The sequence below is a fragment of the Manacus vitellinus genome, unplaced genomic scaffold (assembly GCF_001715985.3).
Source record: "Manacus vitellinus isolate BGI_N305 unplaced genomic scaffold, ASM171598v3 scaffold_8_pilon, whole genome shotgun sequence".
In the NCBI taxonomy this organism is placed as follows: domain Eukaryota; kingdom Metazoa; phylum Chordata; class Aves; order Passeriformes; family Pipridae; genus Manacus; species Manacus vitellinus.
Window position 1 is genome coordinate 8,832,614 of NW_021940864.1, and position 15,697 is coordinate 8,848,310.

The 15,697-nt window shown below is 39.8% G+C and overlaps 1 protein-coding gene across 1 annotated transcript in view; it reads right to left on the reverse strand.

The window, feature by feature from the left end:
* The window catches only part of CENPF (centromere protein F), a 38,150-nt gene extending 29,655 nt beyond the window's left edge, over positions 1–8,495 (reverse strand). The window contains exons 1-4 of the mRNA XM_018085369.3: positions 8,313–8,495; positions 6,846–7,042; positions 4,503–4,618; positions 2,314–2,405 (exon numbers count right to left, since the gene is read on the reverse strand). Of these exons, the coding sequence (XP_017940858.2) occupies positions 2,314–2,405; positions 4,503–4,618; positions 6,846–7,042; positions 8,313–8,474 (567 nt within the window). The 5' untranslated portion in view covers positions 8,475–8,495. The remainder of the gene's footprint in view (positions 1–2,313; positions 2,406–4,502; positions 4,619–6,845; positions 7,043–8,312) is intronic.
* Between the last annotated feature and the right edge of the window lie 7,202 nt (positions 8,496–15,697).

The window sequence follows — 15,697 nt, forward strand, 5'->3', positions numbered from 1 at the left end:
TTTAAACTTATAAACACAGAGTACCCCAAAACTGCAAGAATAAAATACGCCAGGTACCAGCTTGCAACCTCTTCCCATACAAAAATTAAACAGAGCCAAAACAGTAGGGTTTTTTCTCCTTCTTAAATGCAAAAAAAAAAAAAAGAACAAAAAAACCACCAAACCAACAAAACCTCAAACAGTAAAGACCCTATTGAATTTTTACTGGATTTTCAAATGCCTCTTATTTGAATTACTTTTTTCTTAAACTAAATCCCTAAACCATGTAATACCCAGTGTGACTTCTCAGTGCAATGACAGAATATAGTGTTATCTAGGAAAAACTGTGCCAAGACCAGAAATCTACATTATATTGTCCAGAATGCTGTGTCCAATCCTGTAAAGTAACTTATTAACAGATAAAGAGCATAAAAACCTAACCATGCATGCAGTAATCATTTCCCTTATATGCCATTTAAATTTACGGAGTTTCTGAGACAAAACTTTGAATCCAGGAAATTAATGAGGAAATTGATACACATTTTTACTGAAATACTTCATGTGTGCTTTCTTTTTTGGACCTATTTGTATTTTGGCCTTTTTACAATACTCTTTGACAAAGAGTTCTGCCATGTTATAAAATAGGATTTGTTCTGAGCATGTAGAGCAGGTACTTTATGCCTTATGAAAATTAGGAAAATGACCATTCCCTGTTCCTCTCTTGATCCTCACTCCTCTTCGTACCATCCATTTGTACCATGTGTTTGGAGAGGAACAAATTGGCAAGGAATATTCAAGATGTGAGGGCCATTTGGTTACATATGGACAAAGAATATTTTCTCATTAGTTCTTAATGCTTTCCCTAAAAAAATTCTTTCTCATTATTGCTGAACACAATACTGAAGTATTCAGAGAACTGGCCACAATGACTACTGAAATGTTTCCTGGAATCATGTAGTTAGATTTGGAATCTGAATGTATCAAGTATTCATTTTTCAAATTATATTTTCCATATGCATTACTTTACTTTTTTTTTTTAAGCCAAATTTTACTTGCCATCTTAATTATTGCAATTATTTAGTGTTGCAAAATACTGTGTGGTCTTTAACCATATTATTCAACTCTTTTTCAGAACGCTGATGAATATGCTGAGTAGCACAGTTCTCTTTACCAAGCCTTTTCAGGCTCCTCTGTTGATCGTTCCCCAGCTTTAAAAACTGATCATTTATTGCCACTGAGCTCAATCTTTAAATTTGCAAGATCTCCCCTTATCAAAATTTTTCCCTTTTATCAATGTTTTGTGGATATCCAACAATATTATACTGAATCACACTTAACTCATACATGCTCTGATTTATTCTTAAAAAAACTCAAAAGGCCTGAAAATATATAAGGCATGATTTCCCTTTACCAGTGAACGGTTGATCTTTTCTCCATACACCACACCTACTCAAGCACCAATAAACATATTGGTTCATGTTTCTAACAATTTGTCCAGGACAAAATGTTGGCCTGACTAAACTACATTTCCAGGAATCAGCACTGTAAATTATTTTTGTTATTTTTTTTTTTTTAATATCATCATCCTTGCCCCCTTCCAGTGTCAAGAGAAGAATGAGGTAAGTTGCAAATCACAGTGATTCAGTAGTCCCACACTGCAGTGTCCTATCAATTAATGAGTAAATATTCTCTGTATCTGGTGATTTTTTTTTAATTACTATTCATTTTATCGATCTAATTTAAAACTACTTCTGACTTTTCAATTTGAAGCTATGCCACAGATTTAACCCCAGTGAAGAAAAGTTTTTAAACCTTTACATAGTAAATGCCAAATAAAAAAATTATTTCCCATTTTCTGCAATGGCTTTTTCGTTGAGGGCTTTCAGAACTTATTCATCTTGTTCTCGGAGATTAGCTAATACAGTTCCTCCTACCTATGTGCTTGAATGATTTATGTGTTTCTATTTTCTAGGTATGAATTATTTCTTTCAAGTTTTCAAGGCAATTTTATTACGCTATCGTATTTAACTTGGCATAAGTGACCCTGTTTTCTCTTGTCCTTGATTGCATGAGACTTCCAGTTTTTGAAGGATGAGTTCTCATTTTTAATGTCCTTCTTTACTATTCAAAGATGCTGGCTTTTTTGAATTCTCCAAGATTCCTTCCAAATGACAGTACACACAGATTAATTCTCTCTCTTTTTCTTTTTTTGTTTTTTTAATTATAGTTTAGGCCATGTAGAATATATTTCACTAGTTTTCCACTTCATTTTTCAAGTTTACTCAGTAGTTACTTTCTTAGATATCACACATACCACTCGTAAGAGGTACTTACCTTAAGCTGGATGGTTCTCAGCTGTAATTCTAGCTCTTTATTTTCTTGTACTTTTTTCTTGTATTTTTCTTCTAGCTCTTCAAACTTAGCACCTACCAAGACATGATGTTTACTTCTCAAAATCTGCTTTAGTACATAGGTAATCTTTTCTAGCCTACTGCTATCACAGGAATTATAAAAAAGAATAGCTATCAGAAGTGTCAGATCATGAGGAAGAAATTAACTGTATATACATTATGTTCGGTAATTTAGGACCTCAAACTACACTGGTGGGATATCTGAAAGTTACTATTAGAATGAAAACACAACTGATAAAAGTAGGGGTCCAAGGTCAGAATTTCATTTTTTTAATACCTTTCTAAAAAATGCAGACACACATTAAAAAAAAAAATGTATATAACACAGAGGTGTTATGTTATATATATAAACACACATATAGATTTCTTCTTTTCTTCTGAAGTTTTCCTATCAGCAGCTCAAAAGCATCAATATTGCTAAGAAATTACAAGAAAATAAGGCTGTATCTTTTCCTTGAGATTCCAAATTGATTTCCTTGATTTTTAAAATATAAGGAGAATTGGACAAAGAATTTGTTTAGGATTGATCCTAAAAAGAGCTATAAGGTCACTCCCAAAGCCTCCTTTTTGCCAGGCTAAACACCCTCAGGTTCCTCAGCTGTTCCTCATCAGATTTGTGCTCCAGACCCTTCCCCAGCTCCATTGCCCTTCTCTGGACACACTCCAACACCTCAATGTCTTGAAGTGAGAGGCCCAAAACTGAACACAGGATTTGAGGTGTGGTCTCACCAGTGCCAAGTACCAGGGGACAATCCCTTCCCTAGTCCTGCTGGCCACAAGCCCTTGGTCTTCTTGGCCACCTGGGCACACTGTTGGCTCTCGTTCAGCTGTCAACAAGCACCCCCAGGTCCTTTTCTGCCAGGCAGCTTTCCAGACACTCTTCCCCAGCCTGTAGTGCTGCCTGAGGTTGTTATGACCCAAGTTTAGGACCCGGCACTCGGTCTTGTTGAATTTTATCCAACTGGCCTCAGCCCATCGATCCAGCCTGTCCAGATCCCTCTGCAGGGCCTTCTTGCCCTCAAGCAGATCAGCATTCCTGTCCAATTCAGTGTCATCTGTAAACTTGCTGAGGGTGAATTCGATTCTCTCACCCAGGTCTTGATAAAGGTATTAAACAGAACTCACTCCAATACTGAACATTGGGGAACAACACTAGTGACCAGCTGGATTTAACTCCATTCACCTCTACTCTCTGGGCCTGGTCATCCAGCCAGTTTTTTAATCAATCCAGACAGGTTTTTTTACCCTTATGGGTCCCTTCCAACTTGAAATATTCTAGGATTCAATGATCTTAATGAATTTAAAACTCCAGCTTTCAGAGGACAAAAAATCTCCCCAGGAATACAATTTTAAATAGTTATTTAAATAATTTTAATCTAATCCCCACTTCAGGAATGCCATGCTTAGTGGAATACTTGACATTGCCACTAACTGCACTCCTTTTCAGGTATGTATAAAGAAAGTAAAAAGAATAAGAATGGAAGAGAGTACATCAGATTCCCCAATGGAGTAAGACTGAGATGCCAAACTCACAGAACATTTGTTCACAGTCCAGAAAGAGGTAAACAGCATGTGCAATATTGAACACATCAAAGTTCAAAGTTCAAGTATTTTAAATCTATTTGATGTCGCTAATTTTAAGATAGAAGTGATGCTTTGAAATGTGTAGTGTATAAATTGTGCAGGTTATCATGCACAATAATAGCCCAAATAAAATATAAATTTCCAAGGGAATAAGACATATGACTGTTGACTGCATTTTAGTTAAAGTACTTGTGGTACATGAAGAAAGAAACTTGCTCCCCACTACATGAAGGGAAGAGCTGATGCTAGGAACAGGCATTCAAAAGATTGTTGCAGTCTGTTGATGGATGTTCCTATTATTCCATGTCCATCAATGTAGCAGTGAAAAGATGTAATATTTGTGATGTGTTCAATCTGCACTAATAATTTTTAAAATTGAAACCTGTGTGCTACAAATTAGACACTCTCATAATAACCTGTATAACAGAGCCTAGGCAACTCAGTACAAGTGTACTGCTCAAAATACTCCACCTTCCAAGAAAACTGACAGTTAACTATTTGTACTAGATGAAGAAAGGAATCATTTACCATTATTACTTTGAACTGGTGTTAAAGGAGCAGTAAAACTTTGCTGTGGAGTGCCACTGACTGATACATCTCCTGCAATCGATGTTTGCTGACTCCTCTCTAGCTCACATTTGTATCTGTTTAGGATAGAAGCAGAAGCACAAATTAATATTGGAAACTAAAAGGTCAATTGTGGTTTTTTTTAAGAGCTTAAAATACACTAATACATTATACAATTCTAAGAACTTAGTTTAAAGATCAAGTCAAAATACATCCACTGAAAATTTTTAGGTCATGTAACACAGGAATATGAAGAATATATTTTATTTAGAGTTTCAACATATGTGATCAACTATATAGAAGTCAAAGTTAAAAAACAAAACCAAAGCCCAAGTAGATGAAAATCAGCTGGAACTGCTTCAGGTCTCACTGTATGAAGCTGCAGTCCAGCTAAACTAACCCTGACCCAAAGCACTGTAAACACTGAGATCATTGAAACGCTTACTCTTCAGTAAACATCTTTATGGTAGGAAACACACAATGTATATGCTTATATGCTATGTTCCAATACTGCACACTGAGAAAACTATGCATACTTCATGGAAACAGAAGGCAATAACTCTCCACTTGACAGCGTAGTTTTCATGTATTCCATTTACATCACCACCGTAAACAACACAGCAGACCAAGCACTCCAGGGACTTTTGTGAGCATGAAGAGTTACAAGCCCACCCAACGAAACCATATAACTATTTTAGAGGCTACATAGTAACTTTCGTCCTCCTCAGTGAGCAGAGGCTGATAAGACAATAGTTCTAGGCTGTAGCCCCTTGCATTAGGGACTCCACAACTTGCCTTTCCATTTTCCCCTCTTTTACAGCACACCACCAAGAACTCCTCTCCCAGTAGATTGTCAGTTGGTATGAAGTGGTAAATTATCAGGTATCAGCATAAAACAAAATGCAGCCAAATACAGAACCAGAAACAACTGCCAATAACAAGCCACATGTAGTAACCACTGATCTTTTGTAGTGGACAGCTCTGTAAAGTAATATAACAGGAAGGAGAGAACTCAGCAAACTGGACTTAATTTTGGGAATAGATAAGTGGAACCTGCATCTTTAACTCACAATCTCTTTGGCCAACCATTTGACAGGAGATACAGAAAACGTTAGTGTGGTTCTAGCAACTCTGTTGAATCTCACTAGATTCTTCGTTGATGGATCCAGCAACTCCTTGCACAAAGTTGGTGTTTCCACGTGACACAAATTATTTTGTTGTATTATTTCTCACAGCAATCAAACATTTCAACTATCCTTAGTTTTCCCAAAAAGGGGCAAAGAGAAACCCAAACAGAAAGACCAACACAGCTTCCACTTTATTTGCTTCTATTAGGACATGTATGAGGCATGCCATGCAAAAGTTAAAGGAAGCAGACATACTTCAGGCCCTGAAAAAAATGCAAACAAACCAGAAAACCAAAACCCACCAAACAGATATAAATACCCCAAGCCATCAAGAAAGCTGGTATCCCAGACTTACCCCTCCCTGTGGCAATAATTCTGCATTACTAGTACTAGGACAATGGTTTACTGCATAGGCAGGACACTCAGCCTTATGACACACACTGTTTCAGAAATCCTTTTATTCAAGAATGGAGGGTGCCTCTAGTATGAGAGCAAGTTTAACAGATGAGAGCACTCCCTTCACTGTGTGAAAGTGCAAGGGATGGTAGATGTGTCTGCATTACAGAAGTCTTTTGTTGTATGAATTGCATTCCACCTCTACAGACAGTACACAAGACACTACCTCAGCAATAGCAGTGTTTACAAGTTGAGGTGTTATAAATTAGGCACCACTTTACCAAAGCAACTGGATTCTGTGACTCAGGCACAGGCCCATTACTTTTGGCAGCTTCCTCTTAGACTCCAATAGATGTTCATGCCTCCTTCCTTCAGTGCTCATGTTTTATTGGTAGACTTCACCTTACAGAGTGAATTGTCCATGTACTTTCCTCACAACTCCAAGTTCTTTGCAGGTTATTTTTACCAAGTATCTCAGCTGTGCTAGCTTTTTTGTTTGTTAAAAAAAAAAAAAAAAAAAACCCACAGAATGAATGGCTCTATTTTCACATGACACTGCAGAATTCTCTTGAATTAAACAGGAACTACAGGTACTAACTGCTTCAAGTGGTACAAAGGCTTGTGTAGAAGTCTGTATATGCATGTGTCTGTATAAAAAATATTTTGAGATTTCAGTCACAAAATCTGAATGAAGTATGATATGAAGGGAAACTAAAAGACCATGAAAGACATACTAAACAATCAAAACATGTCAAAATAACCACTGTACATAGGTCCTCACCTTTTCAGTTCTTGTTCTAGCCTTTCAATGTCTTTCTTGCTGGAATTCAGCTGACCTGACTGAATGTTGACCTGAGATTCTTTTACTTGAAGATCATGTGAAATTTTCTGCTTTGCTTTCTCAAGATTATCACACAATTCCATCAAGCTCTGGTTTTCTCTTTTTAGTATTGCAGACTCATTTTTTTCATTTTCAACCTAGTTGGAATATAAAGACATCTTTGAGATTATAAAGTCCTCTCCATCCTTCTGTGCAATTACGATTATTCTAGTAACACAAAGTTTACATAGTGTTATTTTCTTCCTAACATTTCAAAATCCTGACAGCTCTAAAAACCTTCAGATATACACTTTGTTTAACTATTTTCAGGTATGGAAAAAAAAGCACATTTCCTAAAATTCAACTCAGTGACTTTAAAAATTTTTATTTACTGATTAGAGACAAACTCATCAAAAAGCCCATTAGTCCGTAAAAACTAATAATCATTGTACAGTCCTTGTATAGTGAGTCAAGAGTCACAGCTTTGAAGATGGAGCCTGGCAGTAAAGATGTCCTTCTCCTCTCTGGAGAAGCATGTGAGGGGCAGGCTTCATTTTTGGCACAATGTTAATTCTTTTGACTGAAAAATAGTGAATATTAGCTGCTGCTTCTGAGAGTTTTAAAGCTTCTTTTTGTTTGGAGAACACAACAGTTCCTTGGAATGGTTGAAGTAAGTACCTGGAAAGTCATGGGGAAGAAACTCAAAAGGAAACTACAATGTTTAAGACATTTGCTAGAAAGTTGTAGCAACCTAAACTAAATAAAAGGCAACCTTTCTAAATTGCCTCTGAGCTGTAGTCAAATATTACAAAACAAAAACTGAACCAAATGGGTCACACTTGTCTGAAGCATGGTAGAACCCTGACCAAGAGGGTCTCTGGTTTCCTGGTTAGAGGGCTGACAGGGTAGAATCAGACAAGGTGTAAAATTATAGCCCTAAAAATGAAAAGTAACACCAAATTACAAAACCCCAGTCTCTACAGGGAAAAAACCAGGGAATTACATAAACCAAGTAAAAGATTATAGGTATCTGTGGTCAAGGTGAAACAGGAAGACACTGCCAACTCTGCAGGTCTGTTAGCTAAAGCAGGCCCACTCGTTATCAAGGTTTTTAATAGGTATAACAATAAAAAATTTATTTTCCCAGTCATAAAGAGCTGTAGGAAAACCTCAAAGTACACGTAAACACGTGGAGGTGGACAACCATGCCAGATAGGAAGAAGGAATTCTATTAACAATCAATGAGAACTAAGCAAAGGGGAGAATATGATGAGTATGAGGTAAAATGAAGATAAACAGTTAATATTTCTGTGTTACCTTTCCCATCAGTCAGTGGGAAGAAACAAAACACTAACCCATCCCCTAACAACAACCAGGTAATAAATCTTTATAACTGCATTTGGCATGCAGAATAGCATTTTAGGTTACCTTTTGTTTCTGTTTTTGCAAAGCTGCCTCCAAAGTCTCTAACTGGTATTGTCTTTGCTGGCGCTCCTTTTTAAGCTTATCGACTTGACTTTCCAGCTCATGGATCTTCTGAAGGACTCTGGGGGAGAGGCCTTCTTTCCATTCCTCCACAGCCCAGCTCATATTGACCAGATTCTTGTTTCCAACAACTATGCCTGAAACACAAAGACAGCTACAATTAGACCTTAAAAAATATTAAATAAGCTTTGCTTTTAAATTAACTGAACTTTTAAGCTTAGCAGCGATTAGAATGCAGCATTCCATAATCGTGCAGGCTTCCTGATCTAAACTTTAAATATTAGTGCTTTAAATAAAGCACCAACTTATAAATATTAAGTCCTATTTTGACACACTTGTACGCAGGCGGGGGGGATTTTGAAGCCTCGCTTTAATCAACCCCCAACCTGCAACAGCGGGGTTTATACCCTTACAGCTGCGTTTGACAGCTGTATTTCAGAGAGCTTCTCTCCACGTCTTATATCGATGTCGCAGAGCCAGCGCCGCTCACGCTGTACTTCGGTGGCATCTCAGCCTTGCGAAAACTCGCGGCTCTGTGAGAGGCGTCAGCGAAGCTTCTTTATTCCCAGAAGCCTTTCAAAGCAACGCGGATGAAACCGGGGCACCTCAGAGTAACTAAAACTAGAGACGACGACGGACAAGCGGACCGGCCCCATCCAGGACCGGGGGGCTGCCTGTCACCCCCAGCCGTCCCCGAGCGGTCGCTCGCTCGCCCACTCACTCACTCACTGTTAAATGCCGTCCGGAGCCTGGCGGCAGTGACCCAAGCTCCGGCGGCTCGTGTCGCCGTCCCTGTCGGTGTCCGTCGTGTCCCTGTCCCGTGTCCCTGTCAGTCAAGCGTCCCCGGTCCCGGTTCCCGCCGCACCTCAAACCCGCCGCCACCGCCCCGAATTTTGCCGCCCCCCCACGCGGCCCTCAGAGCGCTGATTGGCCCGACTGCGACGCCGCTCGCCACGCCCCCTTCGCCTTACCACAATGAGAGCGCGCCGCTGGGCCGCTGGCCCTCACGACTGGCTGGTTCGGAAGCGTTCAAACTCCATTGGAGGCGGCGGCGCAGGGGCGGGGCGGCCCCGGAGGCTTTTTTGCCCGCAGTTGGGCGGGCGGCCCCGAGGGGCGGTGCCCACAGTTGGGCGGAGCGAGTGGCGGGCGGGAAGGATGGAGCGGGAAGGATGGAGCGGGAAGAGGAGGATGGAGCGGGAAGGATGGAGCGGGAAGGATGGAGCGGGAAGGATGGAGCGGGAGGATGGAGCGGGAAGGATGGAGCGGGATTGGGATGGGGAAGAGGAAAGCGCAGCGGCTGTCGGGGTGTAACGGTAGCGTCAGGCCTTTATCCAAACCCACTTTCCCGATCCCACAGAGAACGAAACGCGTCCCTGGGCTGCCCCGGTTATCACCCGTTCACTGGGAAAGATCTGCGGAAGGATCCCGAAGTGTCTGCCCCAGCTGCTCCGGGGGATTGGGTTTGTTTTGGGTTTTAGTTTTTTGGGGCGGGGGAGGTAACTCAGCCCAATATTGCACATTTTCTACCCAGAAATATAAACATACAAAATCAGAACACTTTTTGTAAGTGTGTTCTAACACGGAGCATAGAATCGAAATGGCAACAGCGAAGGCTGAAGGATTCTAAGCCTCCTATGAACTTCCCTGGGTATCTGTGGCTTGTTTTTCAAAGCCTCTGGCATTCCTCTCCCTGCCCCCTGACCGCCTCTCAGGGGGGGCTCGAGGGGTCAGATTTTAAGCACGGTGATCCTTTCCATCAGAATCCGTGAATTGTGATTCTATGATCTGATTATCATTCCACCTAATTAAATGTCCTGCTTCTCGTAATTATTCTGAGACTATTTACTCAAACACTGTTCTTTTAATCATATTTAGGAAACTGAGTTAAACAAATATTCCCTGATAAGTCAAACAGCTCACCAGTCGGCTGGTGAGAGCTCTGGTTATAAATAAATACGTTACAACAAACTCACTAGCACATTGTTATAAAATCTCCAAACTATCTCCAGAACAAAACAAGCCATCGGAATGATGGAACTGATCCATCATAAATACCTCTTCACAAACGACAATTAAAAAAAACCAAAACAAAACCAAACAAAAAAAAAGCCAAGCAAGCTAGAAAATTCCATGGTGAACTTTGTGCAGGCTGTTCACAGAACAGCAGTGGAGCAGGAACTAGTAGAAGAATGGAAATTCCTCACCAAGTACTGCCAAATAATTTGTGAAAGCTGAGGACCAGTCTGAACAGAAGGGGATCCCGCACTTGACAAACAGCAAATGTTCTGTAAGAATTAAATGCTCACATGTTATACTCAGTAAGTGTTTCTCATTTGACAGTAACAAATGTTACTTAATCAATTGTAGAAGCTGAAGAGTTTTCAGCTTCTGTACTGGGATCATTGACCGACAGGGAGCCCTAGCATTTAAACTAGTTCATCATGATTAATCTCTCAGGGGAGGCTTCAGTGAAACAGCTTCAACTTCCAAGATCAGTGTCATATTCTTTAGAAGGGGAAAAATGGGTAGAGACAGCCTTCAGAGTTCTTAAAAGGCATGAAAAATGGAAATCAGCTGGTGCATGCAGAGCTTTTTAAGATGCAGTCTGATTAATATCTGGATAACTGAGGCTAAAATAAAAAGGAACCTGACCACTGTTGTAAACTTAAATATGAGAAAACACTTGTTCTAAAGGTGATTTCTGAGAATTGTCAGGTTTGTACCAGGTTTCTGTAGGTAATGATTTACAAATTCATCCTTTCATATTTGGCAATTAACTATTGCAGCAATTAACTAATTATTATGAAAGATAAAAGAACTCATGAAGAGTACAGAAACTTGTTTTTTCTTGTGCCATATCAACCTTATTTTGTACAATAGCTTCATAAGTATCAAGATATTCATTATCAGATGTAAATATAAGAATAAAAGTACTAGTAAGTGTATGATTGAGGTATAAGATACAAAATAAGGTCAAATATTCTGAAAAATTAATAGCAAGTTATAAGGGGTGTTAATAGCAACCATCAATTTGCCTAACACTTGTAATTATTTTCATTGCTCTCTACTGGATAGAATCCTTGAGGTCTTTCCAAGAGGCTCTCACAACTCCCTGCTTTAGAGTTCCCCATGATTTTGAGCAGAGAAAACTACCTCAGTTTTGTGGTGGCTTTTCTCTGTCCTTGAAATTCCATTCAGTTTTTGCCAAATGTTAAAAATCACCTGCGTTCCTTACTATAACTTTTGGTAAAGGGCCAGAACAGTAAGTAGAATACAAAAGCCACTAAAGGTTGAATTTGTATTGCTACAGCTTATGGAACAAAACCAGAAGGGAAAGAAAGGAAAAGAATGTCCAATGAGAAAATCTCACCCTGCTTGGATACTACAAGAAGCAGAAACCAGATGGAGCTTTTCCCCCATATTCTTCCCAGCCAGACTCAGAATCCATCAGGTAAAATCTATTTCATGTATGTGTATATATATAAATATGTATACACATGCACACACATCAAAGAGTTCCTAAGGAGCTGGAGCAATTCCTTTCACCCAGGGGAAAGATAAATAGGCCAGGCACTCTGTGTCTGATGGGGTTTTAGCTTCCCAGCTTCCCTGTCGAGGCACTAGAGACAGACACTGCCAGGCTGGGTGTGAAAGAGAAGAAAGACGGATCATTTTCCTTAGCCTCACCCAAACCCCACCCCATACTAAGTGATGCCTCTTGCCTCTGGAATACAACATTCTCCACCTCTGCCAATGTGGGTAGGTAACTAAGAAGATGGCAGTTTAGGTGTCAGTACTGGAGCTGCAAGGTTAAGTCTGAACAAATAAAGCCTAGTGGGCTACTGTTGTAAAACAGTACATTTGATTGCTAATACACCCTTAGATTTCCTATTCTTCACGCAGTTTTTCACAGAACACATACCTTGTTTGGTGTATAGAATGAATGTAAAGGAGGGTGCCTTAGGGTGCATAGAGAACCTTACACCTTAGATTTCTTAACCGTCTTTTGCTGTCAAAAGAGGTTGAAGTTACCTCACAGTCTTTTTTTCATAGTTTATTAACCAAACCAGGGACCACAGCATATCACAAATTATAAATTATAACTTTGTTCCCAAAGGAAATGAGGTGTTGCTCTAGTCAGGATTACAGTATTTCGTACCTACTAATGGAAACTGCTACCAAAGTGCTGATGTTGACTCCAGTGCTACAGGCACCTGGATGAACATATTAGGCATAAAATACCTACAGCTGCTCTATTGTTTGGGATTGCATTGGCTAGTCCAGCCTACTAAACACCAGTGGGGAGGTGTCCTAGTACTGAGAAGGTGACTGAAGTTACCTGGCTTGTCTAAGGTGACACAGCACATGCAGGTGCTGGACAGGAACGCACAGGTACAGTTCCTGGCAGTTTAAAACGCCTCAAGGCAATTTTGCCACATTCCCAATTTCCCTCCTGTCTCCCACCTGTGTGCTACCACTGCTCCCTTATGACAATTTTGGTGCTGATTTGAACTGCCAGGTGAGATGGTTAAACAGGCCAGGGGTATTATATCAAGCAATACCTTCCACGTAGCATCAGCAGGTATGCATTTTTCATCTGCAAACTGCTGCATTGTGTGGTCAGATAAATGTCAGTCCCAGCTCAGTGGGTGGAAGAGGGATATGCAGGAGAGTGGAGGGGGCTGTGGCGGCACCAGCTTAGATGAATTAAAACATTATGCAACAAGACCCTAAATTCCTGAGCTGTAATCCCTAAAACCTATCTGTCATAAATGATGGTAAGAAACCTTCCCACAGTACATGCATTCCTGTGTTTTATAACCAGTGTGTTTTGCAAGTATAAAGCTATCTTACAGCGTCTGCTTTCCTTTACGCCTCTCACGTATTTAGGGCAATTACTCTGAATAATCTTCATCACAGGAAAACGTTCTCTGACTTTGCATACAGTGTAGCATTATTGTGATTATTTTAATAATCTACAAACTTCTGCAGAAGTGTTAACCTCTGAATTTAAAACTGCTGAGCAGTTACACAGATAGACTCGTCAGGTGATGTTAGTAAATGTTGGTTTAAAATGTGAATGTTACTTGTTTAACACTTCTTAGTATATTGTAAAGGTGGAGGAAGAAAGCTTACATACAAAAAAAAATGTTTGTTATTTAAGTGCATGCATATTGTCTTGACCCGAAGAATGGTTTGCAGCTATAGCAACAGTTATAGTAATGAAAAAGTATTTATATTTTTCTTTCCTGTTCCTAACGCTCTATTTTCAAACATTATGAATACAGCCATTAGCATAATGCTTAAACAATTGATGTGCAGTGAAGAAAATGATAAATAATTATAGCAATTACATTATGATATGACACATCATGTCCATGTTGTCTAGGGCTTCAAATTACAAGTTACTGAACTGTAAATAAGATTGGAACATTTTCTTTTTTTTTTTAATGGTAATTTCCCCCTCTTTATAGTTCTGCTGCCAACTAGAAATAGTGATACCAAGCAAATGTTTCACACTACATATGTTAGCACAAAAAAAATACATTCATGATACTATCAAATATTGTTATATCTTGTGGGCAATGAGTTATCAGGTTTCAGGGGGCATTTGGTAACATGGGAACCTATTTCCTTTATGGCCCATTCCTCTCTGACTTCCATGAGTCCATAGCTTGAATCTTCTTTGGCCCCCATTTTTGTTAGGATTTGTACCCTTCACTACACACAAGTACATCTATTGTGACTATCAGTTTGTTCTAACTAGAGAGAAAAGCAGCTAACACACAAGTGTACTACATCTAAACTAAAAGGAATGTACCTTTCGTAGCCGCCTCTGACTCTTTCCATCTTTACCGCCACTTTTTTAAAATGGGAAATGTAGAAAATGCCCACTGGTAAGTCAGGTTACTTCTATTTCTTGTCAGGGCTCTCTAGATTTGTTTTTATTTTGGTTTACATTCAATGATTTTCTCCCTCTATCACCTTCAACTACTTTATTAACTACTTTTTTTTTTTTAACTACTTTTCAATTTCTCTTTTCCTCACAGGACAACTCTCCCAGTGGTTCATTGCTGCCATCTGCATGATTGCCTTCAGAAGTCTGAGTTTTGCTTCTTTGTTTGCCTCTCTATTCTAGGTTTTTGATCATTTATCATGGCTACTCTTGCTATGCCTATTCTGCAACTTGAACATCCCATTCCTTTGAACTACATATATTAAAGGTTTGAGCTTGTACTTTGTTATGGTCTGGGATGCACATAAGAATGCAAGTTTCAGCTTTTTGCCATCGAAGTTGATTTGCAATTTCCCTTCCAACCCAAACCATTCTGGGATTCCAAGTTTCCACAAGACTGTCTGATCCTTTGCTGTTGCTTCTGAACAAGTAACAAATAGTTTCAAAATTAAAATATTAAGGTGCATAAAGACATACATTTGTATATTGAGATCCATGTGTATCCATATACATTTGTATATTGAGATCCATGTGTATCCATATACATTTGTATATTGAGATCCAGGTGTATCCAGATATATTTGTATATTGAGATCCTTGTGTATCCATACACATTTGTATATTGAGCTCCTCGTTTATCCAATATGAATTGGCTTTTCCCTTCTGTCAGCACTGACACAGTACAAGTTTAACTCATAATCCACATTCAAAGCTCATCAATGGGGCAGTTTTCTCCTTTCACAGAATCACAGAATATCCTGAGCTGGAAGGGACCCACCAGGATCATTCAGTCCAAGCCCTGGCCCTGCACAGACACCCCAACAATCCCACCCTGTGCCTGAAAGCGTTTTCCAAACATTCCTTGAGCTCTGGCAGTCCTGGGGCCGTGACCATTCCCTGGGGAGCCTGTTCCAGGAGAACCGCCCACCAAGCACACCTTGCGCTGCCATCCCGTCATGCAAGAAAAATGGCCTTTCATCTCGCATGCAGCAAGCTCCAGCAGAAACTCCGTGACATCCAGAACAAGTGGTGGATCGATCTAGCTGAAAAAACTCAATTATGCGCAGATACAGGTGATCACAAAGGTTTCTATGAGGCCTTGAAAACAGCATACGGGCCTACATACCAGGTTCAAAGCCCTCTACTCAGCGCTGATGGTCAAACCCTTCTAACAGATAAAACCTCCATTCTGAATCGATGGTCTGAACACTTTCAGACTCTTTTCAGTACCAACCGTGTAGTCCAAGACTCAGCAATTCAGTCCATCACACAACAACCAGTAAAGTATGAATTGGATACTGCCCCCACTTTAGGAGAAACCCTCAAGGCCATACAGCAGGTGAAAATCGGCAAGGCAGCTGGGGTCGATGGA